Genomic DNA, 14,061 nt, shown 5'->3' with positions numbered 1-14,061 from the left:
TTCACTATGGTTATTGAACATTATTGTTCAGTTTTCTTAAAAAACTACATACCTACATACCCCCCCAAATCATTTTTGCGTTTTGGAGTTTTGGCTGTATGTGTTGTTATTTATGAGGATATGATCCAAGGCAAATGGCTATTTTTTCTTGTTATGCATATTTATTTAGAAGCTGGTCAAAGTGAAAATGTGTATGAAAACAAATAAACTTCGCTAAACTGAAGTTGTTGAGTGGATGTCCATTATTTGCTCATCAGCAAATGTTGTGGCTGCGTCACAACAGTTATTGTTATTGATTATTGTACTATATAACCTAAACGACCTCCCCTACACCCCATCTCTCTCCCCAGTTCTTCCTCTGCTGATCTATTGTCTATTCCACATGTTGACCATGGTCCTGTCCTGTGTGATGTCCTGTCTCTGGACATAAAAAGGGTCAAAAGCAATAGTCATCTATTACCTACTATTACCTATGGCTTTTCTCTACCCCAGCCCTGATGAGCCTATCTTGAAATAGCTGTCTTTTGCTTGTGTAAGCGATTACCTTTAATTTTATATTAGCAATTTTGTGATTTCTGGCCTTGACCACACTCCAGTGGTTATTATATATAATTACATTACATTATTACATTATTAACCCGATGTTTTAAGCTTTGTTGTGTACTGTGTTGCTTTTTACTTGTTTTTATGCTTCTTGTAAAGTGTTGACACACAATTAAAAAAAAAAACAAAAAAAAACCTATATATATATAGAGAGAGAGAGAGAGAGAGAGAGAGAGAGAGAGAGACAGAGAGAGAGAGAGAGAGAGAGAGAGAGAGAGTTGTACAATCTCCACCACAAATTGCTGTATATTATGTCACAGTCTTATATTAGGAACTATACAGTTGAAATAGAATATATTGATATTACTAATGCTTGATATGAACTAATACTTACGTAATGAAAAGAGATAAATCTGTGTTGTTGATCACTAACTGTGACCTCTTGGTTTGCATATATCGGCCTGCAGAGGGCATTGTTCGCTTATTTCTGCATCCAGTGGGCAATGAGAGGCATGGCTGTCTGTGAAGAGGCAGGGCAGGACACAGACGCACTGAGCTCCAGCAAACGAGTGACTCTTTAGTATAAGGTAAGAGGTCGGTCTGTGGTGGAAGTAAATACTGCGCATAGTGCACTTAACCGCGTGTATTTGTCGGTCGGGGATGATCCGTTTAAGAGAAGGCTTTCTGTGAGGACTGCAGCAGACACTGTGGGAAATAAGGTTTCTGTACGACAGCTCGGGAAAGAAGACGCTCGGTTGGTAAGATCACTGTTTGATGCATCACATGAAAAGATTTACGCATTAAAAGATTTCCTTACACGCACATTTCCAAAGTGTCCCCTTCTCAGGTGTCGCGACAGGTGAAATGCTGTAGGTGCGCACTTACACTGATTCAAGACAACCAGCTGTTCGGTCTTAGGTCCGATTAAAAAAGCTCATCTACCTGGATTCGTCATAGCAGCTGAGTTAATCAAACAGAGCAGAGTATGGTTGTGTTTTGGGATAAAAGACTGAAGGTCAAGATTTTAGGGGCATGAGATTTTTTTTTTTTTGCCTTAATTTATGTAATAAATGAACGTGTGGGATTATATGGAGTGGCTGGTTTGAATTTCATCCTTAAACTCTAAATTCATTTGCTGTTACTGTTATTGTTGAGAAAAAGCTTGTTGTGCAACCATCTTACCCCAAAGCAGCTGGACACTTTCTGTTTGCTTTTTGCTGTTGTTTTCTAATTAATAAAGATTTTTTTTTTCCTTAATGTGTCTGAAACTGGAAGTCTGCCCTGTAGGTCACTGGTTTATAACACTTATAATCGAAACTTAGCCTCCTGGTGTTGGTGAGAGTAGAACAATGTAAATGTTATGTTCATGTTACTGTTATTGCACCTGGTTGACTCTTTTGAACATTTTGTAGGACTTAGCAGCCTTAGTGCATGTGTGCAGCTCCTACAGCTGTATACACCTATTTGGCAAAATATGTGCCATAGGCCATTTTATTATCTGTGGACATTATTACAATCTGGACTGGACTGTGATTTACTGGATGAGCCTCAGTGTCTATCACATCAGCCACTGCTGCTCTTTACAGTGAGGTGCTACATTTCTCCTCCTGGTGGTTGGCAGCCAGTCTCTTCTGTCTCTGGTTATCCCCCCCACAGCCAGAGGATCCACTGGGCTGTGACTGTAAAACAGCTCCAATGAGATGAAGAGATAACCGACTGTCTTTCATGCTGTGCTGGCAGACCGAGAGCTGCCCAGTGAATGAGCTGAACACGATGGTTATCATTCAGCCTCAGTTCAGCCTGTGGGCTTGTTGTTACACTCTGTGACATGATATCGAAATATTTCCTTTCAATAGACAAAGTTATGTTGTGTGTGTGTGTGTGTGTGTATGAGGGAATTGCTTTGTCATCATGTGTTATTTTGAGTTCATGCAGTAGAGGAGTTTTCTGACAGCACTGTGCTGTGTTAGCTGTTTCATCAGTTTAGTTTCTCATTTGGTTACAGAGGTTATTGGTGGTTAAGCCGACTCAAAGGTGAATTGTGTCTGCTTTATCTAGGATCTGATGTGACCCATCTCATGTTATAGCCTTGTGCCTCTGCATTGCAAAGTGGCTGATAAAGCAACATAATTAAAATATCTTGAGATTGTTCCTTGAAATATTACGGGCTCTGTCACTAATCTGGATCAAAGTGTGATGTGCCTTCCCTTGGAGGAGATGAATAATTATGCAAATCTGACTGATTTCTGGACAAGGACAAGGTGGTACACAGGAATGTGACCTTGTGGTTTCCGTTATGGACTTCCTGTTTCTTTCTGATTTACATGGGAGGCACTGGAATAGGTCCATCATGGGCCAGGTTGGTTGGCTTATCACAGAGGATATTTGAAAAGGAAATGGTTCATGCAAATCTGCTCTCTCTTTGGAAATAACACCTGAGCTGCAATGTTATGCTGCCTGCTGTCCTTGCACTGATATGTAGCTTGTCAGATTGAGCAGCATCTGCACATTATGTAATATTTTCCGTCTGAGTAGCGGCAGAAGTGCCGCAGCACTGTAGAGCCAAAATATATTTGTTTTGTGACGCTCAATGGCTCTTTTTTTTTTTTCTTATTGAGCTTTTACTATGGGGAGTCAGATTCTTTCTTAAATTAGTGTTTAATCTTTCTCCTGCAGTACGAGACTCCTGTGAAGAGGTAGCAGAACAGTCAGCAACTGTGGGGTTTTTAGTGCAGTCTTATGATTTTTAGGTCAAAGAGCACTCTGTGTACTGTGCTCGTATGGTGGCATGAGATCTCAGCAGTGATGGGACCAAAGTAACAGGCATATCAGGCTCATTAAGACAGTTACATAAGTCAGTGCCCTCAAGAATGATTCTCAGCTCTCTCTCTCTCTCTCTCTTCCCCCCCTCTCTCATTCCTCCTAATAATGGCCTGATTGACCAACGTGCCTCGTGTCCACGCACGAGGGTGGGGCCCGATGTAAGAAGGGTCTGGTTACATTCAAGATGTTTTTGTAAAAATTCCTCACTGTGTTGTGATAATGAAACCCAGAAGCTTTGTAATGTTTTTATGGTTACACCGAGTCCTTTATATGAGCAGGTGACAATACTTTCAGCAGATCATTTGACTGGGTCCATGCACCGAACCTCCAAACATTTTAAACAGATTACCAACACACATACAGTACATGTTTGGATCTGGTGAGGTTCCTGTTGGGCTGCTTTACCTAAACGTGGGCTGCTCTCTGTCAGCTCTGTTATCTCTTTATTGTGCTCATTCACGGACAGGTCTATGCCAATGTCAGCACATACCACATGCTACTACTGACAGTCACCACGTAGCCTGGATTTTATAATTAACTGTTGTTTTTTTTGTCAGTATTCATTCTATGATATACTGTAAAGTATAGGAAATGAAAGCTCCTCCCTATTGTAATATTGTTTTTACGATGAAACAAACAGGAAATCGTCTCCTTATCTCAAAGCCACTTTCTTTATCCTGCGTTTATTCGATTTCTTTATATGTTTCAGAGTTATAAGTGCTACGGGGTCTTGATTATAGATCGAACATGATGTAAATGCAATTTAATTAAAAGATGCTATTGACTTGCATCACAGGATTGTTTTTGGAGTTTCAGTCATTCTAGTGACAAAGAGCTGGGATATTTCAGCCTCTGTGGCGGAGACTTTGAGTGCCCCTTTAAGAGTGAAGACACAACAATCCATATTCACAGCACATTATGTACACCTGCCAACAAATGCCAGTGTCAACTTCTGTTTAAACGCCCTTTGCTTATTTTGTTTGAATCTGGATGTAGAATGTTCCCAGCCTTATCGTTTTGATCTTAATGACCTCCAACGGGCAGTTCCCCGCCTTGGCCCTCATAGTAGCAGCACCACCTTTTGAGATGATAAATAAATAAATAAAAACAAAACAAAAACATTTTTCCCAATGGAGGCCTGCAGGGTTGACTGGCTCATAATGGTTCTTCTCTGTGTAACGATTGGTTGGGGTTGAAAGCTGCTGGCAGAGTAATAGGCTGGCAGCCTCGCAGGAATTCAGATTATTCACAGGTTGTGGTGTTTGTTGTTGTTGTTGCTTGTTGTTGTTTTGGCTCTACAGAGTCCCCCACACTCCCTCCCACTTTCCTGCCCTGGTAATCACAAAGTTTGCGGAGGCCCACTCAGGGGACCCTAGGGTGCTATAGTTCGATAGGACAAAATGATTTTCAGAAGACAAGACATATAGGGATCCGTATAACAAACAGCTTGGAGAAAATCTATGCAGTTATTCTCAATAGCTTTGGCTCATTTCTTGAAACATCATCATCCTTCTCTAAAGCTTCATTCGCCACAACAGTGCACATACAGCACAACATCATGGTTCATCTGCAAAGGATATCACCCAAAACCTTTAGTTCATGTTTCAGAAAGGATATCCTTACACCAATGAATATGGTAACGCTGCCAAAATGAAATATTACCTTATTCAAGGTGTGTGTAAGTCAAGGTTCTCAAAACGTTCAGCAGTTTTGTCAGTGGGACATTGCAGCACTTACATGTGCAGAAATGTGTGGAAAAGTTTTATTAATCTGCAAATTCAACATGGAAGAGTTGAGTCTTACTGTAAAAATGGGGGGGGGCAACATTAGTATAGTGAATGGATTGAATTGTTCAAGCAAAATGTGTACTAGGGAAACAAAATATCGCACAGTGTGTGTGGTATAGCAACACAAAATTAGAATAAAGTCACAGAGCAGCATGTCGCTTCTGCGTGTTTGGCCAGAGATTTCCATCCACCTTCCATCCTCCCTGGCAGTGCGGCAAGCATGAATTGTCTGGTGTGACCAATCCATTTCCTGCGTGCTTCTGCTGAGATGTGAAGTGAATGTATCTTATACATGTTGAATTCATAACAGCTGAGGACATATTTCATGAACTAATGTACATGTGATGATGTGACCAGTGAGTCTTGTTCTAAAGGAACAAATACTGTTGATAATTGTCAATAATGTGAAGAATATCATTATTGTTTAAAACAACTGAACTGAAGCCAGGGAGAAAAACTGTAAAGAAGTGAACCAGTGTTTCGTTGTGTTTTTCTTTAGTATCCTGTGACCAGGGATCAATAAAGGCAGGACAGCCTTCTGCCACTCTTATCCTCCTGATTGATCCCTTCTAAAAAAAAAAATTATGTCCACAGTGATACGCATAGGCAGTAAACCTGAATGTCAACATTGAACACCAGGGCAGGGCTGAGGAAAAGTAAGCTGGGCTTGGCTGGGATGGGATGGGCAAGTTTATCTCATTCTTTAGTGTCATGTTTTCATTTAGCTTATGCTAAGTTGTAGATCTTAAAGGTGAATATCATAAGGCTCTTCTGGTAAGTCCTTGTATCAGAGTGTTATGCTATAGTGTATTGCTCCATTAGGGCAGTCCCTGAGTCTCTTAATATACTCATCTCCATTTCTCCCACCCCTCCATCCTCTCAGCTGAATCATGTGACTCTCTGAACACAGAGGGTGACCTCCTCCTCACGACTCCTCATGCAGAGGGGAACTACGATAAGACACTCTCTGAATTACAAATACACAGGCAGAGTTCACTCCCTGGGTTTCTTGTATGCATGTGTCTTACAAAACAAAATACAATTCTGTTTCAGAATAACTTTTGATTATATACTGCTTTTTTTTTTCTTTTCTAGCATACAGTTCAAATTCCTAGAATAAAAGTTGACATGTGGTTTAATTGTTATTGAGGAAACCATAAGGGAAGCACTCAACTAAATATTTAAAAAGATCACACCATTTGTTCTCTATCTCTATTTCTCACTCTCTTCCTCTGTCTTTTTATTCCCTCTCTCTGTCTAGCTCGTTTTTTTTCTGGTCACATTAAATCTGAAAGGTCAAAGCGCTCTGTAGGTGTTGTCACCCTTACCCCCAGCAGTTGTTTGTCTCAAATATCATCCTCATATGCAACATAACAAGTTAGAATACATGCTTACTAAACATACTGTGACCCCACTAAACTGGGTTTTTAAATTTAGGTTGATGTTATGCTGCTACATATTGTACAATCTGTAGTGGACTTCGTGATGTATAGTAGCTGTTTTCAATGCGGAGAGCTCCCATGCATCACACTGTATTTCCTAAACTATTCTAGCTCTGTTAGTCCAGCACTTTGGTCTAGAGTGAAATATCTTGACACCTACCAGATTGATTTTGTTGAAATGTTGTACGAGTATTCATAGGCCCCAGAGGATAGACTTTAGTTCACACAGCAGATTTCTACTCATCCAACATTTGTCACAAGACACAATAAAAGTCTTGTTTTTCCTGAGTTTCCTGTACTCTGAGTTCAATGCCAAAAGCACTCTGGCATGCTACCATAAATGTTATAATGCAATACATTATTGCAGTAATATTAGCATAGATACTAATTTTGCACATGAATGTTATGCAATGTTTGCACATCCCTTTACTCAGACAATCCAACATTGGGCGCTAGTGTGGCTACAAATCTTTAGTCCTGTTTAGTCATATAGCCTTCAGACACACATACACAAACACATTTGTTTGCAAGCTCTGCAGTGCTGCATAGTGCCTGGTGTACACAGGCAGACACTACTCTGAAGCTGCCACACAGCTTGTCCCTCAGAGGGTTGATAAAAACAAACACACCTCCGGAGGATACAGCGAAATATGGAATCCACTAAAAACAGTCCAAAATAACAGGTGTTTTACAGCTTCATCTGCTGTAGGAACGTGTGCGTGTGTGTGTGTGTGTGTGTGTGTGTGTGTGTGTGTGTGTGTGTGCGCGTGCGTGTGTCTGTGTGTGTGTGTGTGTCTGTGTCAAGGCCATCGTATGTTTGTACTGAACCAGAGCAGAGCATCTGATTTTTGATCGTGTATCTTTAGGATTGAAGAACATATATTTCAGTTTGACTGAACATTTCATAAAGAATATTCCTGTCTGCCCTCTACCAAGCTTCTGTGTTTGTCATTCATTCAACAGCCAACAGATAAATCTGAGTGTTTATGAGATGGTGGAGAACTACAAACAGTATCATTTCTTTTTTTATGACCTTTTTAGGGCTGATCATTTCTGCTTGACTGGCAGAAAGAAGCTTGCATATTAAATGTTTGTTTTCCAGCCACATGATTCATGACAGAAAATGACACATTTCACAAAAGTAACTGTTTTCTATGGTTGGGGTAACTAAGCCAATTATGTAAGCACACAGACGCACAAAATAGTGAACAAGTGTTTACACAAAACACGACTACCGCCCACATACAGCTTCGGGGTATCCAGTAGTTAAAATTATTATATTTAATACGTGAATAAGCACTTTATTTCGGTGTATTTCTCTGAAAAGAGGTATTGTGAGTTAACTTTTGCTTGGGAGGAGTTTCTGTAAGCTGTAGTTAGGGATCAGAGTAGTTAAGTTGATGAAGCAGATCCCCTGTAGGACAAGCTAAGCTGACTGCAAATGCATTTTCTTGATTGTATCCATCCAAATCCAGATATCTGTGCTTATCTAACAACTATCTCAGTTGGTGATTGTGAAGGTCACGAAAGCCTGGCAGACCACTCGTTAGTGTTCTGCATTGCTAGTCTGCTATTGATTCTCCATTATGTCTCCAGTATGCTGCAGTAATCCAATAGTATCTGGGGACTGAAGCAAAGCAGAACAAAAAGGAACCTGTGTGTAGCGTCTGTGTCCTAGTGACTGATTACGTCTCAGCCCCGGTGCCATTGGAGAATTAGTGTTCCAGTTTTTCACTTACTGTAAAGAATCAGGTCCATCTCACATAAATAAATACATCACCATTTTAAATTATGCATGGTATCATTTCTGCAACAAGTGTGTATGGTGGCTGGTGATGTGTCGACAGATCTGCTCAGTTCCTGTCTTCATTATTAGTATCATCACTGCTTTGCTTGCTGGGAACAGTGAGGGAACACTCTTTCACACTGTTAGACTTTTTGACAGTTCAGACGTGTTAGAGCTGCATTTCCTTTGTAACAGACTGCCCCTGTCTGCTCTTAGCAACATATTTTCCTTGCCAAGGACTGCTTGGCTGCTAATGTGGTTATTTGATTTCCACAGAGGCTGACTGGCACCCGTGATAATATCCTTGAAACCGTGGAGGAGATATGGCATGAGAGCCAGTGTTTGATCTGGACTCAAGTATGTTTGTTTGAAGGGTGGTAGAGTTTCTGACAAAGGTTTGTGGATGAGCGTGAAGAAAGTTGTCAGAACAGGGAGACTGAGGACAACAGCAGGTACAGTAAATATGTAAAGCTTTTTTGACCTGTCTTTCCATTTCCCCGTTTACCTATTTTCCTTTGTTTTTTTTTAACTGTGTGTAATGGAGACCGAGCTAGAGCAGATTTTCCTTGTTGTTGAGACAGAGTGACACAGTTTTACCATGTATCAAGTTTTTATATTAAGGGACAGAAAAACATAATTTAAATCCTAGTACAGACTGTCCTATTTATTGATCAGGTATATCCTTTACTTATTTGGTTCTCATCCAGACCACCAAACCTCCAGAAATTTGTAGCCTACAGTAATGTGCCGTAATTGTGATTTACAAGGTCTTGTTTAACATACGGCACTTGGAACAGTGTACTGTACACATGCTGTCTTGTTTTCTTTGTATTACTCCTGTATGCCAATTGCATTTGCAAATGGGAGTGTATGACAGTGGTAAGACATGGCTGATGAGGATCATCCATCCATTTTCATCCACGTGTCAGCCTCTTTCTGTTGAACAACAGATCTGCTGTTGTTCACTGCAGCTGTGGGCCTCTCATGAATTGTTCTGGAAACAGTCTGTTAGAGCACCGACTGGGTTGGGGGGTCAGGTGAGAGAGAGAGAGAGAGAGAGAGAGTTTAGAGTGACACTCAGGTCAGGCCTATTAACATTCCTCAGGTTTAGAGCATATAGTCATTCATAGTATGATGGCTCAGGTCGATCAACACATCATTACTCAGGTTCATTTCTAGTGATGCAGGTTTTGTTTTGCAGGTGACTTTTGCCTCAGTTCCTGTCATACAGCTGACATAATTTTATTTTTGTTTTTGTTTTTTTTTTTTTGTCTACTCAGACTGACTCAGACAAATTTTGAGTGAGCATTCGTGCTTGTGTTGCTTCTTGAGAAAAGTGCATGATATTATTTAAAGTAAAAGAGACCTAAACAAGGGCAAACAGCTGTTGCTGGGAGTTGTGCTTCTGGCCTTAATTTATCTGTACTGGTGTTGTGTCTGTGTTTATAGCAACAAAAGAACTGGTGCGTTGATAAGGACCCAGTGTGGAGATAAGAGCTTAGTGTCTCTTTCATTCTTCTAATATCTGAATCAGTTTGTGTGTGTGTGAACATCTATTCATGTAAAGATGCAACTGTCCCTTTGAAGTCTATTTTTTGACATGCCAGAAAGATACCCTGTGACATCATTTTATTATTGTAGCTAGTAGTGAAACTTTCAAAATAAATGTTACATTGCATAGTGTTAAGTTTTCCCTTATGGTAAATAGACTTGATGGGAATAGGGTTTCTGGTAAGAGAGCAGGTGTTTGGACAACATGGCGCAGCATGCAATAACGAGGCAATAAGACATTGTGTAATATTCAAAACTCTGAGACCTGCAGGTGCATTTATATGCAGAAAGTGCAGTGGTTGCAGACTCACTACCCCTTATTAAAAAAAAAAAAAAAGAAAAGTTCAAATTTTGCCAATTTGTTCCTGTTAAGGTTCTTATCCTCACTTTCCCCTCTGTGTCTCTAGAAGAGCCATGCTGAGTTATTTCAGTTTCACTGAATTATGTAACACTGAAGTGACTGAAGGAATTTAAAAGGCATAATGGGAGAAGTTTAAAATCGTGAGAAAATGAGCCAGACTGGACTTGGTTGTGCTGTGAACTGGTCAGCACCAACTTTTAGTTCCAGGGCTACACCTTATTCACACACACACTCTTCATAGCTGTGCTCTGCATGGAGAGTTATTTATCCAACATGCACATGAAGCCTCACATGAAGAGGAGAAGCTGTATGTTGAAAAGTGTCATATGGGTTCAAACCCTGCTCCAGTCAGGGTCTTTCTGTGTGGAGTTTGCATGTTCTCCCCATGCCTGTGTGGATTCTCGCCCAGTACTCTGACTTCCTCCCACAGTCCAAACACATGCAGGCTGGAGTTGGATTGACTGGTGACTCTAAATTGCTTATAGGCATTTCTGGACAGATTGCCAGCCCACCACAGGGCCCAATTTCAGCTGGGATTGGCTCTGGCCCCCACTGACCTTGGATAGTAATAAACAGTATAGATAATGCATTGCAGATAATTAAGGAATTGTTGCTGGTGGACATGTACAGTCTCGTCCTCAGTTTGTCACATCTTAACTTTAGAGTTTTTTTTTTTCATGTTGAGGCTGCTCTGTTTTTTTGCCATTTTGTTTAATGTGTGACAGTATGTGTGTGTGTCTGTTCTCTTGCAGAAGGTCCTGTGACAGATCCAAACCTCTTGATGATTATTCAGCCTGACAATTAAGAAATGTCACCATAATTGCTGTTTGTTGGGGCAAAGCTTTTTGTTAAGCAAAGTAAGTGGATGCTTTTGACTTCTTGAGAGTTTTTAAGCTATTAAACGTGATCTTTTAGCTTTACGCTTTGTCCTTCACTGCATTTACTGCATCTCTTTCAGATGTCAACCACAACAGAAAATGGGATTGGAGGGTCGTGGAGCACAAGCAGAGAGAAAACATATAAGAAGGTAAAAGTTGAACTACTCATACAAGAGCCTCAGTGTTTGGTTTATTTTCCTCTCATGATGAGTATGAACTTACTGCCATAATATTTATTCTAAGTATAAAAAGGCCTTTACTTCTGAGTCACATGAGTCCTTGTAAATGTCCTTCTAGAGCACATAATGTCCTGACCCTTGCCAGGGCTCACTGCCAGACATCAGTCAAGTGCTGGTCACACACATTTTCTTTCGTTTCTTTTTTTTTTTTTTTTTTTTTTGACTTTAGACATCACTGCTTATGGCAGCATTTCTTTAGTCACCATTACCATGCTTTCCACAGCAGCTACCACTGTTCAGTCACTAAAAACTGATCAAAGGTCCTTTTGTGGTGGCAGCAATAGTACTAGTACTGGTATGTTTGTGTTCCAGTCTGCAAGAACTATTTTGAGTTCTTTTGAGTATTTGCCTGGAAATTATACTGTAATATTGTAATATACAGAAAATGCATGGACTGTTTTTCTGATTTTGGTATCGTCTGCTGTGTCACAAAATAGTGACTAACTTACAAGCACCTACCTTATGAGCACCTAAAGTAAATATTACTCCGCAAATACTTTTTTGACTAAAATAATAACTCAAATTGCAGGGGTTACTATTTCTTAGTATTTAAGTCAAGTAGTGAATGTAATGGGGATAGCAGTGACAGTGCACCATACAGCAGACAGGCTAATGTGATGGGGGTTTTTTTCTTCTGTTTTTCCATCTAGACCACGTCATCAGCCTTGAAGGGGGCTATTCAGCTCGGTATTGGCTATACAGTGGGTAACCTCACCTCTAAGCCTGACAGAGATGTGCTTATGCAAGACTTCTATGTGGTGGAGAGTGTCTTTCTGCCCAGGTCAGTGCTACACGGTGACAACCCATGCAGACACATGATCATACTTAGATAGAGAAACTCCTGTATAACGGCAAGACATCTCATAGAGCTGGTGAAGCCGAGATCTGCCTCATAAAAACAGATGAGGTGTAGGAGGTAACAGGCTGCTTTTTGGCTACAACAGTTTCCTGACTCTGCAAAGTCAATGAATGGAAAGTCTCCCCACTCAAATATTATATGTCTGGCTCTTGTATTAAAAACATTGAAATCTATTATTAATCATGCTCAATGGAAACTGCATCTGTTGGGCGTCAAGTGCAAAGAATTTATACTACCACCACAAATGGCCACCATCATAATTTATGAACAAAGCAAATTTTGCTACTCTAAGGCATGATGCAGGGATAAAACTACTCTAGTGGATTATTCTGCCAAGAACTGTGAAATCAGCTTATTGTGTGCCTCTTAATGCCACGGCGCAAAACATACTTCTAGTGTGTGGCTGGTCCTTCATCTCAGGGCGTCCTCACAATTCCATCATCAGCGGAAAGAAGCATTTTTAAAATCCAAACCAGGCCCAGGATTTCTTTGGCAGTGTGACTTGTGTATTAATACATACATAAATACACAGTCGATTCACAGACACATATCATAATCTACTTTTACTATTTATGGAAATGTCACAGTCAACATTTGATATTTACTGTACTAATAGATACTTTTTAAATTTAAAAAGTATCTAATGTGTTATGTAATAGCTAGAAAAACATACATAGATGTATTAAAAAAAAAAAAACAAACAATAAATGACACGCGAACTGTTTACCGGCTGTTTTCCTGCGAACTTTATGCATCATCCAAGACGTCTTTAATTGTGCAGCTTCAGGAAGAGAATTAGTGCCTTGCCAGCCAGTACAATGCTTTGTGGTTTACCTTTGAGAAGCTGCACCAGGATATGCAAACTCAGTATGGTTTATGCAAACCCAGTCTTGGCATGCACACTGACCTTTTACCATACTGCTTCCCAGCAACAGCCAAACATTACTGGGTTTATTGTTTGCCCTAGAGAGATGAGTGTTAAAAACCTGCCGTAGCTTGTTGAGACAGGGAAATACCAAATACTAATAGTTTATGGTGTGTTTGTTAAATCATTCAGTATCTGCGGCCTCCACATATAATGGTTAAATGAAATGTATATTGTAGGTTTTTTTTCAGCTTTTCACTATGAAAGCCCTGATAAATAAAAAAATAAAATAAAATAAAGTCAAGGTGGAACGATTAGGGAAAAAAGAGAAAATTATACAAGTCAGAACAAAAAAACTTAGTGTGAAGGAAGATGGATGACATAAATAATATATGACATAACCATTTTCCTGGTGATTCCTTGCTTTATTTAATGTTCTGTTATGTAATACCGCACACAAACAAGCAGCTCCCCTTTGTTTCACTGATAGAGTGTCCTTAGAAAGGCTAAGTGATGGAGACAGCTCTCAGATGTTTTCATTGCCTCCTATCTCTCACCACTCTCTCTCCTCCTGCTCTTCCTCTCTGGAGGATTTTTAATGTTTGTCCTGTCAGTCTAGTTTTGGAGACTGGAGATATCGCAGATCACTTTGACTCCCACGTGCACAACGAGTTTTGTTTTGTTTTTTTTTTTTGTCTCTCACTGCATGCATCTCTGACAGATGCACGCAAAGATGGCTCTGTGATTAGATTGCACAGAACATTTCCAGGTCCTGTGTGTTGTTTAATGGTTTCCAGGTGAGGTGTACCCTAACCATCATGGAAAGTCAATCATGACAGATAATTGTTGTTGCCATCCCACACTAAACAGAGCAGTCAAATTTCATTGTAGAGTAATCACAGGTATAGTGTTTCACATCACAACCTG

General features: G+C 40.1%; 1 protein-coding gene across 2 annotated transcripts in view; it reads left to right on the top strand.

Moving 5' to 3' along the window:
* The window catches only part of pip5k1bb (phosphatidylinositol-4-phosphate 5-kinase, type I, beta b), a 31,928-nt gene that overhangs the window by 3,742 nt on the left and 14,125 nt on the right, over positions 1 to 14,061 (top strand). Inside the window, exons 7-10 of one of the 2 annotated variants that reach the window (XM_026320764.1) lie at positions 1,011 to 1,130; positions 11,046 to 11,150; positions 11,252 to 11,320; positions 12,061 to 12,191. In XM_026320764.1, coding sequence (XP_026176549.1) covers positions 11,252 to 11,320; positions 12,061 to 12,191 — 200 coding nt within the window. In that variant the 5' untranslated portion in view covers positions 1,011 to 1,130; positions 11,046 to 11,150. Of the gene's footprint in view, positions 1 to 1,010; positions 1,302 to 11,045; positions 11,151 to 11,251; positions 11,321 to 12,060; positions 12,192 to 14,061 lie in introns of those variants that run through there. The other variant, XM_026320763.2, reaches the window with a different exon arrangement.

Source organism: Mastacembelus armatus, chromosome 9, assembly GCF_900324485.2.
Source record: "Mastacembelus armatus chromosome 9, fMasArm1.2, whole genome shotgun sequence".
Taxonomy (NCBI): domain Eukaryota; kingdom Metazoa; phylum Chordata; class Actinopteri; order Synbranchiformes; family Mastacembelidae; genus Mastacembelus; species Mastacembelus armatus.
The sequence above is the reverse complement of the archived record's forward strand: the minus strand, read 5'-3'. Positions and strand labels throughout refer to the sequence as shown.